The 21,238-nt window shown below is 43.7% G+C and overlaps 2 protein-coding genes across 2 annotated transcripts in view; both read left to right on the forward strand.

Moving 5' to 3' along the window:
* The window catches only part of LOC309350282 (uncharacterized protein), a 43,895-nt gene that overhangs the window by 22,129 nt on the left and 528 nt on the right, over window positions 1-21,238 (forward strand). Inside the window, exons 2-8 of the mRNA XM_081877160.1 lie at window positions 5,015-5,173; window positions 5,639-5,755; window positions 6,456-6,566; window positions 7,686-7,784; window positions 8,733-8,852; window positions 16,160-16,311; window positions 17,397-17,506. Of these exons, the coding sequence (XP_081733286.1) occupies window positions 5,044-5,173; window positions 5,639-5,755; window positions 6,456-6,566; window positions 7,686-7,784; window positions 8,733-8,852; window positions 16,160-16,311; window positions 17,397-17,506 (839 nt within the window). The 5' untranslated portion in view covers window positions 5,015-5,043. The remainder of the gene's footprint in view (window positions 1-5,014; window positions 5,174-5,638; window positions 5,756-6,455; window positions 6,567-7,685; window positions 7,785-8,732; window positions 8,853-16,159; window positions 16,312-17,396; window positions 17,507-21,238) is intronic.
* LOC309350311 (CD209 antigen-like protein D) overlaps window positions 3,014-21,238 on the forward strand; it is an 86,783-nt gene continuing 68,558 nt past the window's right edge. The window contains exon 1 of the mRNA XM_081877225.1: window positions 3,014-3,064. The gene's annotated coding sequence lies outside the window, so the exon portion shown is untranslated. The remainder of the gene's footprint in view (window positions 3,065-21,238) is intronic.

Raw genomic sequence — 21,238 nt, forward strand, 5'->3', positions numbered from 1 at the left:
TAAGCAGTTGGCCCCTTATCTCTCTCGCCCTGACCTAGCCACTGTGATCCATGCGACGGTCACCTCCAGACTGGATTATTGTAACTCGCTCTACGTGGGGCTGCCCTTGAGACTGACCCAGAAACTCCAGCGGGTGCAGAATGCCGCGGCGAGACTCCTTATGGGGTCTTCGCTGCGAGACCACATTCATCCGGTACTATACCAGCTGCACTGGCTCCCGGTGGAGTACAGGATCAGGTTTAAGGTGCTGGTTTTAACCTTTAAAGCCCTATACGGCCTAGGACCCTCGTACCTACGGGACCGCCTCTCCTGGTATGCCCCACAGAGAAACCTACAGTCTGCAAATAATAACATCCTCAAGGTCCCAGGCCTCAGAGAGGTTAGGCTGGCCTCAACTAGAGCCAGGGCCTTCTCGGCTGCGGCTCCAATCTGATGGAACGCTCTGTCACAAGAGACTAGGGCCCTGCGGGACCTGACATCTTTCCGCAGGGCCTGCAAGACAGAGTTGTTCCACCAGGCCTTTGGTCAGGGCACAGCCTGACTCCCTCCTCTGGCAACCTGCACAGAATTTTGCTTAATCGGTTGCCATTAATTTGATTTTAATTAATTTTTATAATGAAATATTTTTAGAATGTGTGATTATTTGATTGTTTGATTATTTGATTATTGTTAGCCGCCCTGAGCCCGGCTTCGGCTGGGGAGGGCGGGATATAAATAAAATTTATTATTATTATTATTATTATTATTACCTACGCTGCTATATGAATTAACAGCAAGATGACTGGGTGGAGAAGTTGGCACTCACCAAGTTTGCCTTCAACAACACAGTACATTTGTCTACACAACAGACCCTGTTCTTTGCCTGACCTGGCAGAGTATTTTGAGGGTCATTAGAACCCTGCTGGATCAAGCCAAAGGCCTATCTAGTTCAGCATTCTGTTCTCACAGTGCCCAGCCAAGTGCCTAATTTTATGTTCCTTGTGAGGTTATCCAACAGCATTGGTTTTTGTGGACTTTCCTCTCCATGAACTCCTTGTTGCATCTGCAGGAACTTTAGCCGCTGTCCTTCCTTTGAGGTAAAAGGGATATAAAGGAACAGGTCAGGGGGTGGTGGGATAGAACAAGCTATATCTCTATCTCTATCTTTACCTATCTATCTCTATCTCTTATCTATCTATATCATCTATATCTATCTATCACTGAGACTTGGGATCTTCTTGATCCAAAAAAAATTCCCTTCTTCCAACACACCGATTCTACAATCATATCAATGGGAGGCTTAAAAAAAAATGCCTATGGGAGGAGAGGAGAAGAAGAGCAGCCAGGTCCCATTTTTTGCCCTGCCATCATGACCCCAGCGTGTGTGCCTTGGAGCCTTATCAGAGGCTCAAGGTCGTTAATTATTCATTGGAGGTGATTTCATAGGCTCGGCTCAGAGGAAGATGAGGCCTTATCAGCTTGGCCGAGTGGAAATGCCGACAATTATACCCCACCCATCTGGCTAGGATTCCCCTGCAACTCTGGGTGGCTTCCAGCAGAATATAAAAATATAATCAAAGTCAAGTGTTAAAAACTTCCTGATACAGGATGTTTTCTTTTGTAGTTCTAAATATCATAGACATCTGATGGGAAGCAGTTCCCCAGGGAAGGTGCTACTCTCATGAAGGCCTTCTGCCTGGTTTGCTGTAACCTCACTTACAGTGAAGGAGCAGCCAGAAGACCTTCGGTGCTGGACCTCAGTGTCCAGGCTGGACGATGGGGGAAAAGATGCTCCTTCAGTTATACAGGGCCAAGTCTATTAAAGGTCAGCACCAACAGTTTGAATTGTGCTCAGAAATGTACTGGGAGGCACCTTTAGGGCCAGTGTTATATGATTCTCATATCTTTATGTATGCAGAAAGACAGGATATAATTTTTGAACAATATTTTTATTGGTAGGTAAAAAAAGGTAATGGACCCCTGAACGGCTAAGTCCAGTTGAAGGTGACTATGGGGTTGTGGATGTCATCTCACCTTCAGGCCAAGGGAGCCGGCGTAGGTCCACAGTTTTCCGGGTGATGTGGCCAGCATGAATGGCATACGGAGGACCGTGACGAGTGCCAGAGCACACAAACACCGTTTACCTTCCAGCCACAGCGGAACCTATTTATCTATTTGCACTGGCATGATTTTGAACTGCTAGGTTGGCAGGAGCTAGGACAGAGCAATGGGAGCTCACCCCATCACAGGGATTCAAGCCACTGACCTTCTGATCAGCAAGCCCAAGAGGCTCAAACAAAAAACACAACGAACAACAAAAGAAACAAGTGTACGTAGTTATGAGAGGTTTCTAGCATATGAAGCTTATCAGAGTCCAATTAAGAGATTGTGCAGATCTGTCTTTCTATCCAAGTACAGTTCTCGATGAATTGCCATTGGTTGAAGGTCAGTTGCATGCAGGGCTTTTTTTGCATCTGGAACTCACTGGAACTCAGTTCTGACACCTCTCAGGTGGACACCATTGTGAGAGAGCAAGGGAGGTGTTCATGGTAGGTTCCAGTACCTTTTTTTCTGGAAAAATAGTACTGGTGGCATGTATGTTTTGATGATGATACATTCAATAAATGTAGACCAAACATATTGAAATTTGACTGCTTCTGTTCCTTTTCTTTGTGCTTTAACTTTGCAAATGGAGATTTACACTAATGCGCTTTGCCATATTTCCTGGTATAAGTGTTGAGACAGGAAGCTTTCCAATATTACTAGCAGAGTTTATGAGTAAGGATTCTTCTGGGGAATATGCTTTGAAGGTAAAGTATGTACCCAGCCTAAATAAAAAATAAAACTAATAACTTTTGAAAAAAATAAGTAGGATATCAATTCTGAAACCAACATTTGCCTGGGTTTATGCTTTATGTGGAATGCTGATTGGATATAATGAGCAGCCAATCAGGAAATGGTATAGCTTAAATTGGAGGAGTTCTGGAATGCCTGACATCACAAGGGAGGTGGTTCTTAGCCAGTGGGAGGATGAAACAACCTTAAGAAGAAATTAGAGAAAAGATTGTTTCATGACAACACCAAGGTATTCAAACAGAAAGATGTCTGAGGGGTGGAACACTTACCTTACAAGCTTTGATTTTTGCAGGGCCGAAAGGTCACCAAGAGGGAAAATGATAGGGAGCGTTTATAAACTACAGATGGTTTTTCTCTTTTAAATACTAGACCTCAGGGTCATCCAATGAAACTGAGTGGTGGAACATTCTAGGGCTGTGTACAGGTGCTGTATTACCAGTTGTATTACTGTATTACTGGCTGTTTGGCCAATAGCAACCACCAGGCAAGCAAGAGGTACTTTGCATTCCACTGGATGGAGACTCTTAGGTAGGGAAAACGTCAATTAATTGGTAAACATTAGCAAAAAAATTGATCAGCAACGTAGAATAGAGTCTAATATAAAGCCAACAGTGACTGGAATAAACTATGAAGCTAGCAATATAACCAATAAGCAGAATGTCTTAGGCAACAATAATGATATTACAGATAGCATAGGTTCAGTTCTTTGTGTCTCCCCAGCCAATGGAGATCTGGAAGGCTTATCTGGGACACCACTGGCAGGTGGTCATTCTCTTCACATGGAGTATAGAACAATGTATCAAGATCTCCCTGTCCCCTTCAGCTGCTGGCCCTTATATAGCCCAGAGTGTAGGTCTCATGCCAAGCTGACAACAGATGTAATTCATGATGTTAATTCCATTCTCATCCTCCCGGCCTGGGAGTCGACACATGTGGGCGTGAGCCTTCATTTGCATTCTTTATCTGTGCAGTTCAGTCACTGTAAGGTTACTTTCCTTGTTCCCAGTCAACTGCTTCCTCCTTCCTTCCCCCATGCAGTCAGGTGTTTGATAGCTGGCCAAGCCATGAAGTTGCTTTCACTTCTTCTCCAACAGCCATGTTCCTTATATTAAAGCTCCAGCTACATTGCAAAACAGGAGCACCACTTTCTGTTTTATTCCCTGGCAATACAGGTGCCCTGCTCTGATTCATGGGCCCAGTTTGTTGATCCAGATCCAGATCATGATCCAGAAAATACAATTCTTTGGAAAAAAAAACCATTTACTAGCATATCAAGGACTGCTAGCTCAGATGGCTTTGAAATGGGATTAGACAACTTCTTTCTTTCTTTCTTTCTTTCTTTCTTTCTTTCTTTCTTTCTTTCTTTCTTTCTTTTTTTCAGTCATAGCATCAGGTGTCAGGCTGGGTCTTTGCAAAAAGAAAACAAAATGGCACACTTGGGGAGCCTACGTAACAGCTTCCCCTCTACTTCTTTTCCAGGTCCAACTCATGGTCTCCAAAGTCTTGCTAGATTCAGTTGGATTTACATGCATCCAACTGAGACCAGATCTAGGACTCCATCTTTTCTGATGATCAGGAGGTAGTTATATAATTAAATGCATACACCTTCCATCAAGGATGGGGAGCATGTTATTGGTCTACAACTTCTGTCATCCCCAACCATTGACCATGATGCCTGTGATGGAGGGAATTGGAACCCAGGAACATCTGAAGACCTCAAATGATAATGATAACAATTTACTATTTATACCCCGCCCATCTGGCTGGGTTTCCCCAGCAACTTTCTGGGTGACTGCCAGGAGATTAAAAACAAAATAAACAAAATAAAACACCACACATTAAAAACTTCCCTAATAGATCCCACACTATCTATTACATGGTGAACATCTTACTGGAGCCCTGTAAACTAGATGTCCAGGAGTTTAGAGAGGAATAAGATGCAAAATGAGAATGTGCTATATTACTTTTTAAAAAAAATTTAAATGCCTTGGAATCCATATGGAACATTCTTTTGGTTTAAAACTGAGATTGATCCAGCAAAAGGAAAAGAGAGAGACGATTCAGTTATGTTGGACTCAACAATGCCTTCATGGGAAAGGATGGTCTAATACTGATAGAGGCCGCTTTCTACCTAATGTGCTCATAGTCTTATTCTCCATTTGTTTTTATCTGATTCTAGATTGTTGCTTCACAGACAAAACTGAGAGGATGGAGAAGCCAGCACCCACAAAGCCTGCGAAGCCCACAAAGCCCAAAAACCCCACAAAGCGTACAGCACCAGCAGAAGCCCCAGCAGAAGCCCCAGCGGAGGCAGAACAACCTGCAACCATAACTGATGGTCTGTATACAGCGCAGTCATATGGGATGAGGTTTCTCATAAAGTAGAGGAATGCACAAGAAATGCACAGCTTCCGTCTGCTTCTATTCCAGGTCCAACTTGTGGTCTCCAAAGTCTTTTTGGGGTTTTTTAAAATTTATTTATTTGGTTTTGCAAATTAAAATTTTACAGTCACATTTCAATATACAATATAAAAATCAGATTCCAGAGAATTTCCTGGACTTCCCCCCTCCCCTTTGTGGGTCCTATTGTTAGTCATTTCCTCCTGCATCTTTTATAATAATGCAAACATTTACATTTCTACATGTGTATCTACTTTAAAAATTATGTTCTTGTAATAGGGAGATTAAGTGCAGGACAACAAAAGTGAATTCTGTGAACTTTCATGCTTGACAAGAGACTTATACTCCAACCAATGTGTTCATACTCTTATCCTCCATGTTATAATGGCTTGTTGTTTCACAGAGAAAACTGAAAGGGTGGAGACGCCAGCACCCGAAAAGGGTACAGAGTCCATAGATAATGAAGCATCCAGAAAGGATTCTGCAGCAGCAACAGCAGCAACAGCAGATGAAACTCATGGTCTGTATACAGCACAGTCATATGGGATGAGGTTTCTCATGAAGTAGAGGAATGCATGGGAAAGGGAAGTTGATGGAGAGACAGGCAGGGAGTGGAGCCAGTCAGGCTGTGCTAGGGAGGAGTGCAGAGAAAAGCCCACACAGCTCTTTGGGTGCCAGAGATCCACTAATCCCCATAGAAACCCCAGGATTCAGCACACTCTTTGCTGCTGACTGTGGTGTTCCTTTACTGTGTGCAGCCAGGAATGGCTCCATCATTACGCAGAATGAAGCAGTTGCCTCAGGTAGCAGGTGCTGTGGTGGGCAGAGATGTGTAGACCACACAAGCTGCACTGCACCTCCTCAGTTAGTCTGCTGCCCCATCAGCAGCATCCAAATAAGAGCCAATGGCCAGTTCAGCCCAGCTTTTGTATGTGGAATTATGTGTACAGAGGGAGCATCTTGTCATTTGTTTGGGGAGCAGAAAGTCCTTTAGTATCAAAGGCTACTGTCTTCTGATCCAGACATTGGTCAGAAAAGTTCCCTCAAGCAGCAAGGCATCTGGCTTTGCTTCCTCCAACTACTTCTCCTCCCAAGTGCCCACCCCCTGAATAATTGACTATCTCTAGCTGATGGCTACCACAGCATATAGAACCCCTTTTCCTGGGCTGGGAATGGTATGTTGGCTCCTGATGGCTAAAGTAGAATTGTCTTTCTTCAAGCATCTGGTTTTCAGAGCATGGTTGCTTTCATCACATCTCCAACGGGTGAAAGATTTGTCGTACTTGAGATTTTCATCCTCACTGCCATGACACTGCTGATATTCCTTCTATGTAAGTACATAATTAGCATACTTTGCAATTAATGTCATGTGCTTTGCTTAAATGCCAATAGCATTTCCAAAAAGAGATGGCAGGATCTACCTTCCATTTATCCCTTTCATCTCTCTTTGATATCAGGGGTTGAGTTACAGCTGTCACCCAGAGAGCAATGACACTGTTTTGTTCTCCCTGAATAAGTGAGTTCCAGCACTTGGAACAGAAGCACAGGATAACACAAGTCCCTGGAACACCCTGGACAATTCCCTTTCCCAGTTGCCATTCTCTGCTCCTTTCCCAACTAATCCTCATTTGCTGGGGGAGAGCCCCCATTCCTGGTCCTCGCCAGCCTGCCCTCTGCCACGGCTCCAGTCCCTTGAAGGAAAGTGCTTGGGGAAAACAGGCTGCAGAGGAAAAGGCCATGGCCAAAGTGGGTGGGTCCAGAGCCTACCTAAATATCTAGATATATGCAGGGCGTTTTTCAGCCGAAATTCATCAGGACTCAGTTCCAGGCCCTCTCAGGTGGGCTCCGTTGCCAATCTAAGGGAACAAGGGAGGCATTCATCCTGAGTTCCAGTGCCTCTTTTTCTAGAAAAATAGCACTGGATAGATGAAGAAATGGCCTATTTTCATAGCTAATTCATTTTTAAAGGGCACTCCAAAGTAAGCAAAGCTCAGGTGGAAGGAAACCAAATGATCCAAGAATTTACATATTTTGAGCATGTGGCAGAGTATGAGGCAGCTTGGCAAATGCAAGTGTGTAGGACAAAGAGGACAGGTGCATCTAGACAACCAAAAATCCAAAGCTTCCAATGGAAGACCAACCATCTGATGACAGAAGCAACAGGCCAAATGGAAACAGGACTTCAGACCGGCAGGGAAGCCACAATCAAGGCACAGGAAACACCAATATAAGGGCTGTGAGCAGAAAATATTAATAGAACTCGGATTTATGTTTTTGTTGATTTGATTTTTTATTCAGCCTTCTCCCTAAGGTCCTGGAACATGTTACAAGTCAGTATTTAAAATTCAATATTAAAAGCAGTTTGACACCAAATATCCCCCCCCCCCAGCTCATCAGACTAGTAAGCTAGAACAGTTTCTTCATTTCTTTTCTACCTACCTCCTCCTTAGATCAGAAGGAAATGAAAAAAAGAGTGGAGATTGAAATGGCAATGAACATGATTCGAAACATTGTTGTTGGGATTGATTCAAACTATAAGGACAAGGATGGTAAGCATTTTATATACAAATCCTCACTTTTGCTAGAACGTGTTTAGTTTAAACAAACTTCAATTCCTTTAGTTCACTTTGGGATTCATATTGTGTGAGCAAAACACATATTCAATAAAACTCATCACCCAATAGAGTTTATCACGGTTTCATTGCTCAGCAGGAAGATAAGCAGATGGTTGTGATTCTCACATCCCCCCACTAGAAATGCTGTCTTCCCCATCACACTGTAATTCACAATGTTTGTGCTAGTGCTAGATTTTAGCACTGGCACAAGGGAACTTTGCCCCCACTTCTCCCTGCATGCCATCACCAAAGCTGCTCTCCAAAGTGGGGGAAACTTCAGAACAGATGCGAAGAGAGGGAAAGGGACTGAAGATTGCATTGCACAAGGAGAAATCCTTGCAGTGACGTAACATCCTGCTTAGTTCTCTGTGGAATACAACCCAGTATTCATCAGGAAAAGAGTTTGGGTGCCTGCATTTTCTTAGATTTCATAAAGCATAATTGAAAACCGTAAAGTAATCTTTGTATATTTGGTTTTACTGTGAGACTCGAGGCGGGAATCATAATCATAATGATAATCATAATTTATTTATACCCCGCCCATCTGGCTGAGTCTCCCCAGCCACTCTGGGCGGCTCCAGCCTGGAGTTTTGGAATTGTTTTGTGACCCTATGATTCCCAACAGAAAAGGAGGACAAAGGAAAGATACTTCATGAGCCACTTTTAATATAAGAGTATAGGAGAGTGGATTGCATGGGTCTTTGGTCTGATCCAGCTGCAGGATTCTTTTGAGGCTTTTCATTGGTGATCTCAGCCACAGAGAATCAAGTCTGTCCTCATATTCATAAGAACCCCATCCTGGAGCTCTGCTTCTTGATTCAGGCTAGAGTGTTTTAAAATGTTTGAAAATGGTTTCTTAATATTCGCAGATTGTTATTTCAGATACTCCTGCCTTAAACTGTTTCAAACCTTTAGACTTCCAAATACTCGCTGCAGCTCAAAACTTATCAGAGGAAGTGCGGTATCTTGCCAAAAGAAATGATCAACTGCAAAAGGAAATTGGTAAGCTACCCTATGATGCTGAAGAATTGTAACGCAGTGAGAACCTGCCCTGAGTCTGCGCCAGTTGAATGTCCCTCCTCTAGCTGAATACTCTTAGAGCCAGAGCAGAGTGCTGCCCTCCTTTACACCTGGCCACCCTGGGGAAACATCAGAGAAATTCAGTTCAACTCTCCTGATCTGCTGAATTGATTTAGCTTCTATGGTGAGGAAAGAAAAGACTGCTATTCTTTGCTATAGAAGAGACAATCAAAACAGATCAGTTAAAAGACCTGTCCTTTATTATATTCACCCATGGGAGAGAGATTCTTGAATAACACTCCCGAGGCAACTTCCACCAACTTGGTCAGAGAGACTGCTGGGCAGTGGGGTGGTTGGTGCAACAACAAAATTTCTCCCCAGTTTCACAAGCCCATCATCAGAAAGGAGCCCTCAAGCCCCCTCACAAAGTGAATTGGCTCATTGGCATGTGGGTTAGAATACCTGTGGACAATAGCAACCCTCTCTCTACCCACGGGCCTGATCTGGTGCCACAGCAAGTACCCAGACCGCCAAAGCTAGGTCAGGATAGGGTCCTCCATTTATCTGCACAGATCTCTAAGGTGGAAACACTTCCTAAATAGGTAATGAATTTTAGGTGGGTTCCCACCAAGCAAGACCCAGTGATAACAGCAAGAACCTTTTATTGAACTAACAGAACTGGACAACAGGGGCAAAGCAAATGCTTACAGACATTTCTGAAGTCCTGGACCACTGTCACTCTCATTGTGCTTGTCTGCCTAAACTCCCAAGCTGAGAATCATAACTGAGAGTTTAAGGGCCAATCGCAATAGCCCAAATCCTGAAATGCCCAGTGATTGGATATCATGTATCTAATCAGAACCCAGGGGCTCAGAATCCTTAGTGCAGACTCAAGCTAAGGCAAACACAGACCACTGAATACATAACACCCCTCCCTCTTAGGCACAAAACTGCATCCCCGTCAACACACCTAGTCATCAAAGTGGTGAGGGCAGTGCCTCACCCTCTGGGAGTGGTGAAGCTCATTGCCTTGGGTCCTTGGGGATGCCAATGAAGCTGCAGCTGTTGTCATGGGTGTCACTGATGTCATTGACTCTGCACTGTCTGGTGGTGCAGTGTTGGGGCCCCATTCCTCAGCCCTGCCCTGGTCTGCAGCGTTCTCATCGGGTGCATCAGTCTGTGAGCCAGGCTGATTGTTCACCTTGTCCCTGTGCTCAGGTGTGGGAGCAGTGACTGGAGCTGGGGCATCAGCCAGACGGTGGGGTGTTTGGTCCACATGCCGGCAGTGGACCTGAGCATCTGGTGTGGCAGCCTTGTAGGAGCCTGGCCCAGTGCCCTGGTAACAGCGGTGGAGAGCAAGGCAGGAGAATCCCCATAGTTCTGGATGTAGACAGGGTCATCAGGGGCGAAGGAACTGGGGGCCGCTGGAGCCTCTCAGCCAAGAGGTCGATCAGATGCCAGATTAGGGTGCAACCAATCCAGGAGTAATGCCAGTTTCGAGTTCATAAGGAACTCTGCTGGGCTTCAACTATTCAATGCAGAGTTTGAATGTGCTGCTGTAGCAGGAAATCCACTAGGCAATTGTTCCAGCCCCCTGGGCAATCCAGTTGAAGGATTTCGTGATGGTCATCATCATTCTCTAAGATCGCCCATTCGTTGATGGGTAGAACGGTGCTGCTGTGACATGCCGGATTAGGTCGTAGGCCATGAACTTCTGTAACTTGGCTGACATGAACTGTACTCCATGATCAGACATGATGTTGTCTGGCAGGCCATGTATGGTGAAGAAAGACCCACAGCAGGGCCCAGATGACGATCCTGGATGTCATTGCTGACACTGCCACCACCTTAGCCACTTTGACAAGGAGTCCACAATGATGAAGAATGTCTGACCTTGATATGGGCCAGCAAAATTAATGCGGAGTCTTGACCATGGTGTGTGTGTTATCTCCTACTGTCGGATTGGGGCCTGAGGCATGTCTGGTTAAGACTAGCAGTGCTGGACCCACTCTTCTACTGCAGAATCAATGCCTGGCCACCAGATGTAGCTACTGGCCAGAGCTTTCATATGGACAATGCCTGGGTGACTCACATGGAGAGGCTCCAGCACTCTGGTCCACAGCTTAGCAGGGATCATGACCCGGTTTCCCCACAGAAGGCATCCCTTGTGGACTGACAACTTATATTTCCGGGAGACAAATGGGGAGAATTCTGCATCAAGGCAACCCACTAGCAACCCCCTCCACACCCAGTTGAGGACTCGAGAGATGGCGCAACGCTTCACCAAGTGTGTGGCGACATTCGTGGCATGGAGCGGCAGCTGGGGCAGAGTCTCTAGCAGCATCACACTGAGGACTGGAGATGGGTCGGAGTCTATGCCTTGCAAAGGCAGGTAGCTTAGGGCATCTGTGTGGCAAAGACTCTTGCCATGGTGGTGGTGCAGGCCATAGTCATATGACTTGAGAAAGATGGACCACCTTAGCATCCTCAGGGACAGGATCTGGGGCGTCTGCTATGCAGGAGCGCAAAGGCCCAGCAAAGGCTTGTGGTCAGTCATGATCGTGAAGCGGTGGCCGTAGATGTAGTCATGGAACTTCTTTACTTCTGCCACAATAGCAAGGGCCTCCATTTTGATTTGGGTGCAGTTGCATTCTGTAGATGACTAAGTTCTGGAGTAGAATGCATTGGGGGCCTCCCACCCATTTGCCAACTGGTGGCTCAGGACTGTGCCAATTCCATATGGAGAGGCATCACAGGCAAGCACAACGGGCTTGGTCTCATCAAAATGGGTAAGGACACTGTCAGAGGAGTGCAGGTGTTTGACAGCATTGAAAGCAGCATTCTGAGCATGGCCCCAGATCCAAGGAGATTTCTTGTCCAAAAGCCAGTGCAGGTGCTCCACGATTGCAGCCTTGTGTGGGAGAAAGGAGTGGCGTGATTGGATATCATGTATTGAATCAGAACTCAGGGGCTCAGAATCTTTAGTCCATATTCAAATTCAGGCAAGCACAGAACACCGAATACATAATAGGTAAAGTGATTATAAAATAGTTTATAAAGCTTTAGGTGCGAAAGCAGAGAAAGGGAACAAATGCAGATTGCGTCACTTATACATAAAAACAAGTGAAGGATGGTCAGCACCAAACACACATTTCATGAGAGTTGTATAATGCCATTTCCCCTCTTTTTATTTGACGCTGGGAAAAATGATTGCCTTTAAAGAAATTATGCCAAAATCAGACCTAAACCCTGATTGAAATGGATTTAGAAATCAGTTACCTCCAAGAGCACCCGGATCTGGTCCACGACTACCTACTCAAGAACCTTGCCCAGGAAGTATCTTTACTTTAAAGATACTCTACCAAAAGTTTTAGAAAAGATACGGGACTTTGGGGAGGTCACAGGTTCTAAATTAAATTTAAATAAGACACAGGGACGCAGGTGGCACTGTGGGTTAAACAACGGAGCCTAGGACTTGTCGATTAGACGGTTGGTGGTTTTGGTTAAAAGTATGATGGAGAAAGAAAAAAAGATTTACAACAGAAAACAGATTTAGTTATACATAAAAAAGGAAAATATCTAGGAGTTTTGTTAACAGCTAAGAATACTAATTTATATAAGGAAAATTATGAGAAGGAATGAAAGAAATAAAAGAAAGACTTAGAGTTATAGGGAAGAATGAACTTATCATTTTGGGGAAGAATATCTTTGAAAAAATGAATGTACTACCAAGAATGTTATTCTTATTTCAATCAGCCCCGGTAATAGGCAGTGTCGGATACTTCGAGCAATGGCAAAAGGACATTTCCAGGTTTATCTGGCAAGGGAAGAAACCAAGGATAAAATATAAATTATTAACAGATGCAAGAGAGAGAGGTTTCTCCCTGCCGGATCTGTAATTCTATTACGAAGCATCCTGTTTCTGCTGGCTCCAGGATGCTGGATCACGCTGAAAAGTGCAGACATTCTAGATGTAGATTTATTATCTATTCTAGATAATAGATTTGGATGGCATGCTTACATATGGTATGAAAAAGCAAAGGTTCATAAAGCATTTCAGAATCATATAATAAGAAAATTGATTTTCAGAGGAAAAAAACACCCTGGTGGATTTTCCCTTTGGAAGCAATATCTTTGAGAAAAGTGAACATAAGAGCCATAGATAATTGTAAACTGAAGTAGAAAATCAGTTAAAATTAAAAGTTTTTTAAGAGATAAGAGAACTAGCAACAGATTGGCTACAGTATTTGCAAGTGAATGATATCTTCAAGATTCCAAAAAGAACTTTTAGAAAATAGTACTAAAACATCTTTCCAAAATGTATAACCTGCTCCTAGAATGGCATACAAAGGACGAACAGGTTAAATAGGTTATGATAAACTGGGCAAAGGACTTAGGACATAACATACAAATAGCAGATTGGGAGAGGCTATGGAAAACAGATTTGAAATTCACAGCATGTTGTACGATGTAAGAAAATTATATGAAAATGATGTGTTGGTGGTATCCAACTCCTACTAAGTTATCCAAAATGGATAGAACAAGCTCTAAAATTTGTTGGAAATGTAAAGAGAAGGAGGGTAGCTTTTATCATATGTGGTGGTCATGCAAGATAACAAAGTCTTTCTGGGAATTAATAAATAATGAATATATAATAATATATAATGAATTGAAAAAAATGTTTAAAGTTACATTTGTTAGAAAACCAGAAGCATTTCTGTTAGGAATCACAGGTTCTGATATTCCAAAAGACCAGAAAGGATTGTTTATGTATGCAACAACTGCTGCAAGGATGCTACTAGCCCAAAGATGAAAAGAAGCAACAGTTCCGAGCAAGGAAGAATCACAAACTATGCTGGACTATCCTGAAAAGGCAAAAGTGACTGGCAGACTCAGGAATCAAGAAGATAGTGACTTTAAAAAAGCTGTACCCTCCCTGCTAGTTTGTATCAGCCACAAGGGGCAGGGGCCAGAGTGCAAGTGGTTTTCCTGACCGATCCAAGCACCTTGTCCGCATTCTTGAACCATACTGACTGAAACACACCCATCACAATGGAAACAGACTCTGCTCTGGACACCCTTCGAGATTCATCTGCTGTAATAGAAGGGTCAAGATGCAAGCAATTTTATCCTCCAAATGCTTTGCAAACAAGTCACAGAAAGCTGCTTTCAGTTCTACCATCTCCATCGGGCCAGACTGTAGCAGGCCCTGCACTACCTGGGAAAGCTCTGCTGGATGGCACAATGGAGGAAGCAAAGCAAGCCTTCTTTGTAGCCTTTACTGCCACTTTTTAGGTTCGAGGATGAGCCCTTACTAGTAGTCGATTGCATTCAACCAGAGTTTCTTCCACACACGTTCAAGCCATCTCCCAGCTTCTTTCTTCACCCTAACCTCTGCAGTATACCAGGGGGCAAAACAGGCTGCATGAAGCGGGAGAGGGCACTCAGGGCCAATTGTGTCAATGGTCCAAGCCAAGTCAGAGGGCCTTCTGTGGCACTCCCTCCCACCAGATGTCAAGGAAATAAACAACTACCTGACTTTCAGAAGACATCTGAAGGTAGCCTTGTTCAGATAAGTTTTTAATGTTTTGTGTACAATTGTGTTTTAATTTGTTGGAAGTCACCCAGAGTGGCTAGGGAAAACAAAAAAGCATGTAAATGAAGTAGTAGTAGTAGTAGTAGTACTGAAGTTGAGGCTCCAATACTTTGGCCACCTCATGAGAAGAGAAGACTCCCTGGAAAAGACCCTGATGTTGGGAAAGATGGAGGGCACAAGGAGAAGGGGACGACAGAGGATGAGATGGTTGGACAGTGTTCTCGAAGCGACCAGCATGAGTTTGACCAAACTGCGGGAGGCAGTGGAGGACAGGAGTGCCTGGTATGCTCTGGTCCATGGGGTCACGAAGAGTCGGACATGACTAAACGGCTAAACAAAAACAACAACAGTAGTCGGTTGTGCCAGAGCTTGGTCAAAGCTCAGCAGGAGCACCAGTCAGATCAGCTGGAAAATCCCCCAGAGCCATTTGGAAGCTCACTGGATTCATCCTGTCAGCTCAGGCAGGGAGACAGCTAGGCAGCAAAGCGGGTGGTAAACCAGCAGAATCCCTCATCTGTCCCAGTTGCCCAATATCAACAACACACTCTAGAGTCCCCTTTCCCCTCCGCAACTGAACAGAGAGCCTGGAGAGAGAAAGAGAATTTTGATAAACCACAGCTACTCCCCCTTCCCAACCTTCACGTTGAAGGAATGGGTTTCCCAAACCCAAAACTGACTGCGCCGGCAGTTTGAAACTGCACCAAAATCCCTATTTTTCCTTAGCTAAAATCCATTAACTTGAGCTCTGAGCTCAATGTATAAACAAAAGCGCAGCTGTATAAACAAGTGCTCAGAGCCCTCTCCTTTATCAGTTTGTGACGGCAAGGATGACCTTGGCTGTTCAGTAGAACATGGATGACACATCTAGGTCTTATCTTACGTCCTGGACACACTCTGACGCACATACCTAGTCTGGGAACAGTGCCAGAGTGTGTTCTTGGAGTTGGTGACCTCTTGCTCCAAGATAAGAGTATAAGAACAAGAATATCCTTTTATGGTCAGAAGTACAGGAAGGAAAACCCTTTTATGGTTAAGAGTAACCAGAGCAGGAACATCTGTGATGTCAACCTGTGTGTACAAGCTGACGGGGCTGGATTCCTGGGGAAGGGGGAGAGGGTGCCTGGAGGTTATCTATACTGCATGAAATCTCTCATTTCTTTGGACTTGCTGTGGACTGACCACGCAGGTGCCTTTCTGCTGTTCCGGAGAGCAGAAATAAAGAACTCTTTTTCTGAATCAACCCTCGGTGTCATTTGACTTCCTTCCTCCCGTCTGGGAGCAACGCAGAGCCCACCAATCGGTAAAGTCTAATAAGGCTACAACGTCTGCCCTAATTGTGCCCTAAGTATCCAGTTGGAAACATGTGGGTGAGGCCCCTGGGGTTCAGATAAGGCCTGTGAGGGGACTTGCATCTTTTGTCTATTCCCTCAAATGAAAGGTTCTTCACTGTGCTCCCTGTTCCAGCTATGCCCCCCCCAGTATTTACTGCAGCATCATAAAGTGGTTGAAGAGTTAACGTTGCTCTTATTTTAATCTTTTTGAGCTTCCTAGATGAATATATGTTATCATGTGGCCGCAGAAATGAACTTAACAAAAAGAATTGAAATCTGCACAGAAATACAAGTTTGTTCCCCTTAAATTCCCTATCTTGTTTTCTTTTTCTCTTCATCTCGTCCTCTGGCTTGACTCAAAGACACCCTTACTAGAAACTTGAAAGATGGTTGGGTTATATTTTCAAATGCGTACTATCTGTTTTCTGCTGAGCTACGCTCATGGATGGATTCCCAAAAAAAGTGTGAGAGGGAAGGCGCCAAGCTCATTTCTATAGAAACAGTGGAAGAACAGGTGAGCATCAAAGCCAAGTATTGAAAAAGGTAGGGGATCTCCTTGAGTCAAAGGGATCCTATCATCACTATCCAATTAAGAAGTTCCAATACACCTATATGCAGCCAAGACAGCAAATCCATCAGTCAAGCTAAGGGGGTGGGTGGGGCAGGGAACAGCTGCTACCATCTGGAGCTAACTAAGGTTTCTTAGAACCGCTGAACTCTAATAGCCTGAACCTGGCAGTCAGGAAGGAGGTCTTGAAGGAAGAGGAGGAGTAGATACCTGAGGGGAATCTATCCCTTGGATTTCCTGTAGATTCTTCCTCTGCTCTTTGAGATGTACTGAGTGCTTAGAAAAAAGGCTTCCCTCACCACTCTAACCTTCTGGCATGAGAGTATCATGGAGATGACTCTAGAGGAGCTTGCAAGGTATATCCCTCTCCCAGCCCCTTAGCCCAGGCAGAGGGGCTACTGGGGTGCTGCAGGGCACAGACATGGCTGAGACCCCACCATCAGCCCATCAAGCATACCACAACCAGACTGATTCCAGTGTCTCTGGAACCAACAAACAAGCATGGGTACCAAAATTTGAGTATTTGCTACACAGGTCACTGTCCCGCTGGTTTCAAAATGAACTGTTCTATGGCAAAGTCATTTATAGTATCTGGAAATTTTAACTCTGTGTCATGACTGGAAGACATATGTAGCCAGTATTGGTGAGGGCAGGTGAAGTTACCCTTCACTACAATATTTCCTCTTTGGGATGCTTCCTTGATTTCATCAATCATAAGCATCATCATAGTTTGGATCAGGGGGGAAATAGCGCATCCTCCATACAAAATTATTCTTGGTACTTGATGCAACCATACTTGGAATACTATGTATAATTTTGATCATTGCTTCCCCAAAAAATATGGATTGGGTCTTCAATTGTGACACCTGCTCCTTTTGAAATGTTTTTGTTTTATGTCTGTTCAATGTCTGCAAAGGATTATAGTCTCCCCAAGAAAGGGAAATTGTCTAGAAAGGTTTTGAGAGAAGTGCCTTGCTCCTCATTCCTACTGAAGATTTTCTGTTTTTTCTTTCTCTCCACTCCTACTCTAGTTTTTTATAAACCATCACGTAAAAGGTCGTAGAAAGTTTTTTTGGATTGGACTCTTTAAAGACAAGAATGTGGACTGGAAATGGCTGTCAGGGAAGCTACCTGAAGACGAGTAAGTTTTTGAAGAAATATTTGCTAATGGCAAGCATTCCAAAAAGTTGCAGATTCTGTTTACATAATGGATCCTTTCCCTCCCCAAATACATTTTGCCATGCAATTTTCTCTACTACCAAAGATCTGCATATGTACCCCTCCACATCATTGTCCAGGTGAGTGACTGCTGCTTCTCACTAGATTGGAAAGGCAGAAAGGCTTCTCTAACCTAGTGAATGCAATCTCTAACCTAAAATAATAGCAGCAGATGAAGTAAGTGTGTAAGAGAGGGTAGTTCATGTCACTCTCTTGGATAGAATCATAGACACATAGAAATTTAGAGTTGGATGAGTCACCAAGGGTCATCTAGTCCAACCCCTGCAGAGCAGGGATCACAACTGAAGAAGCCCTGACAGATTCCTAATTGTTTTTGCTGTCAGCTGGCAGTTTAAGACAGTTCATGGTTTCCTTTAAGTATCTAACAACTCTTTTCAACCTATGTTGATTGATGTACAAGTTCAGAGTAAGATCTCACTCATCCACAGCTTGGTAGTAGAAGAGCGAACTGGTCTGGCATTTTTTACCAAGACTGGATTAACAGAGGGCGGCTTTAAATTTGGCAAGGTCTCCTAGATCAAAATCTCCCAAAGTTGTTGTTGTTTAGTTGTTTAGTCGTGTCCGACTCTTCATGACCCCATGGACCAGAGCATGCCAGGCACTCCTGTATTCCACTGCCTCCCACAGTTTGGTCAAACTCATGTAAGTAGCTTCAAGAAAACTGTCCAACCATCTCGTCCTCTGTTGTCCCCTTTTCCTTGTGCCCTCCATCTTTCCCAACATCAGGATCTTTTCCAGGGAGTCTTCTCTTCTCATGAGGTGGCCTCAGCTTCACAATCTGTCCTTGCAGTGAGCACTCAGGGCTGATTTCCTTCAGAATGGATAGGTTTGATCTTCTTGCAGTCCACGGGACTCTCAAGAGTCTCCTCCAATACCATAATTCAAAAGCATCAATTCTTCAGCTCTCACTTCCATACATCACTACTGAGAAAACCATAGCTTTAACTATACAGACCTTTGTCAGCAGGTGATGTCTCTTCTTTTTAAGATGCTGTCTAGGTTTGTCATCGCTTTTCTCCCAAGAAGCAGGCCTCTTTTAATTTTGTTACTGCTGTCACCATCTGCAGTGATCATGGAGCCTAAGAAAGTCAAATCTCTCACTGCCTCCATTTCTTCCCTTTCTACTTGCCAGAAGGTGATGGGACCAGTGGCCATGATCTTCGTTTTTTTGATGTTGAGCTTCAGACCATATTTTGTGCTCTCATCTTTCACCCTCATTAAGAGGTTCTTTAATTCCTCCTCATTTCTGTCATCAGAGTTGTGTCATCTGCATATCTGAGATTGTTGATATTTCTTCCAGCAATCTTAATTCCGGCTTGGGATTCATCCAGTCCAGCCTTTCACATGATGAATTCTGCATATAAGTTAAATAAACAGGGAGACAATATACAGCCTTGTCATACTCCTTTCCCAATTTTGAACCAGTCAGTTGTTCCATGTTCAGTTCTAAATGTAGCTGCTTGTCCCACATAGAGATGCTCCAACTTTGGCTGCAAAGAATGTGATCAATCTGATTTCAATGCTGCCCATCTGGTAATGTCCATGTGTAGAGTCGTCTCTTGTGTTGTTGGAAAAGAGTGCTTGTGAGCTTGTTCTCTTGATGGAACTCTATTAGTCTTTGCCCTGTTTCATTTTGAACTCCAAGGCCAAACTTGCCAGTTGTTCCTTTTATCTCTTGATTCCCTACTTTAGCATTCCAATCCCATATAATGAGAAGAACATCCTTCTTTGGTGTCACTTCTATAAGGTGTTGTAAGTCTTCATAGAATTGGTCGATTTCAGTTTCTTCAGCACCGGTAGTTGGTGCATAAACTTGGATTACTGTGATGTTAAAAGGTGTGCCTTGGATTCGTATCGAGATCATTCTATCATTTTTGAGATTGCATCCCAGTACAGCTTTCGCCACTCTTTTGTTGACTATAAGGGCCACTCCATTTCTTTTACGGGTTTCTTGCCCACAGTAGTAGATATGATGGTCATCCGAACTGAATTCGCCCTTTCCTGTCCATTTTAGTTCACTGATGCCCAGGATGTCAATATTTATTCTTGCCATCTCATTTTTTACCACATCCAACTTACCATGGTTCATGGATCTTACATTCCAGGTTCCTATGCAATATTTTTCTTTACAGCATTCTTTCCTTTCCTTTCACTTCCAGGCACATCCACAACTGAGTGGCATTTTGGCTTTGGCCCAGCTGCTTCATCAGCTCTGAATCTACTTGTACTTGTCCTCCACTCTTCCTCAGTAGCATGTTGGACCCCTTCTGACCTGAGGGGATCACCTTCCAGCATCATAACTTTTATATGCCTGGGTTTTTTTGTCCATGGAGTTTTCTTGGCAGGGATACTGGAGTGGCTTGCCGGTTCCTGCTCCAGGTGGATCACGTTTAGTCAAAAATCTCCACTATGACCTGTCCGTCTTTGGTGGCACTGCATGGAATAGCTCATAGCTTCACTGAGTTATTCAAGCCTCTTTTCCACAACAAGGCAATGACCCATGAAGAAGGTTCCACCCAATACCAACCACTAATCCTTTTCGGTGAAAGTATTGAGTAAACTTTACAAACTGGCAGTGGGGTTGTATAATACTAGCTGGGAACTTAAACCCTGTATGCCAGTGGTTCCCAGTTAGCTAAATACTGCAGACCCCTTGTTTTTCAAAAGCCAAGCCATGGGCCACCCTACCTTTGAACATTTTAATATCTCTGTGGCAGTTTTTGTTATTTGAATGGCACCAAGAAGCCTCTGGGTGGGTGGTCCATGGACCACCAATTGGGAACCACTGCTGTATGTGATCTTAGACTTGATCAAAGGGCAGATCTCACCCAAACATCTCATGGGAGTAAAAAAAAACCTACTACACCATTACTAGTAATTTCAATTTAATAGATTCATAGAGAGCTTTAAAAAAGAGGGATTTATAGAATACATTTATCACAGAATTTTAGTGCTGTGTAGTGGGACTTGATTCAGTATACAATGGACACTGGAGAATGCAAGGCCTTACCAGAATTGACAATAAGTGTGGGGCTAGGGTGATATCTTTATCAACTATGGATAATTGATTAGAGTAAACATAGAATCAGCATGTAAGATTTAGATAAGATATATATGTGAGAGATATCATATCATTTCAGACAACTGTATAATGGCTTTGTGGTTATAGATTATATTTTGTATTTCATTTGTAGACATAGCTATTTTTGTTTCTGTATAGTGTCATTGCTATACTCATGCATGGGGTGGGTGATGGATGTGAGAGGAGGTGGATGAAGGTGGATGCAAATCTAACATGGTTTTAATATGCTCAGAACAATCACTACTGTGCTAACTCTGCTACTTGAGAGTAAGGATCTCTCAACACTCACAATGGTCCAGAGCAGATCTGAGGAGGATGTGGGTGCATATGGAAAGGAGAGAGGGCCAGTTCTGTTGCAGAAATGGAAATCCTGGCAATAGCAGAAGTACTGCATTGGATACTGCCCAAACTAAATTGACTGACAGTTCTTGTGTGTACCTCTGAGCCTTCCAAAGTCACATCCTCACTATTTTGTAGTTTCCTATGAGAAATCACTTCATATAAAAAGAAAAGAGACAGTCTTGACCCACAGATTTTTTAAAAATTTGGTTA

Source organism: Podarcis erhardii, assembly GCF_964252035.2.
Source record: "Podarcis erhardii genome assembly, chromosome: 9".
Lineage (NCBI taxonomy): Eukaryota > Metazoa > Chordata > Lepidosauria > Squamata > Lacertidae > Podarcis > Podarcis erhardii.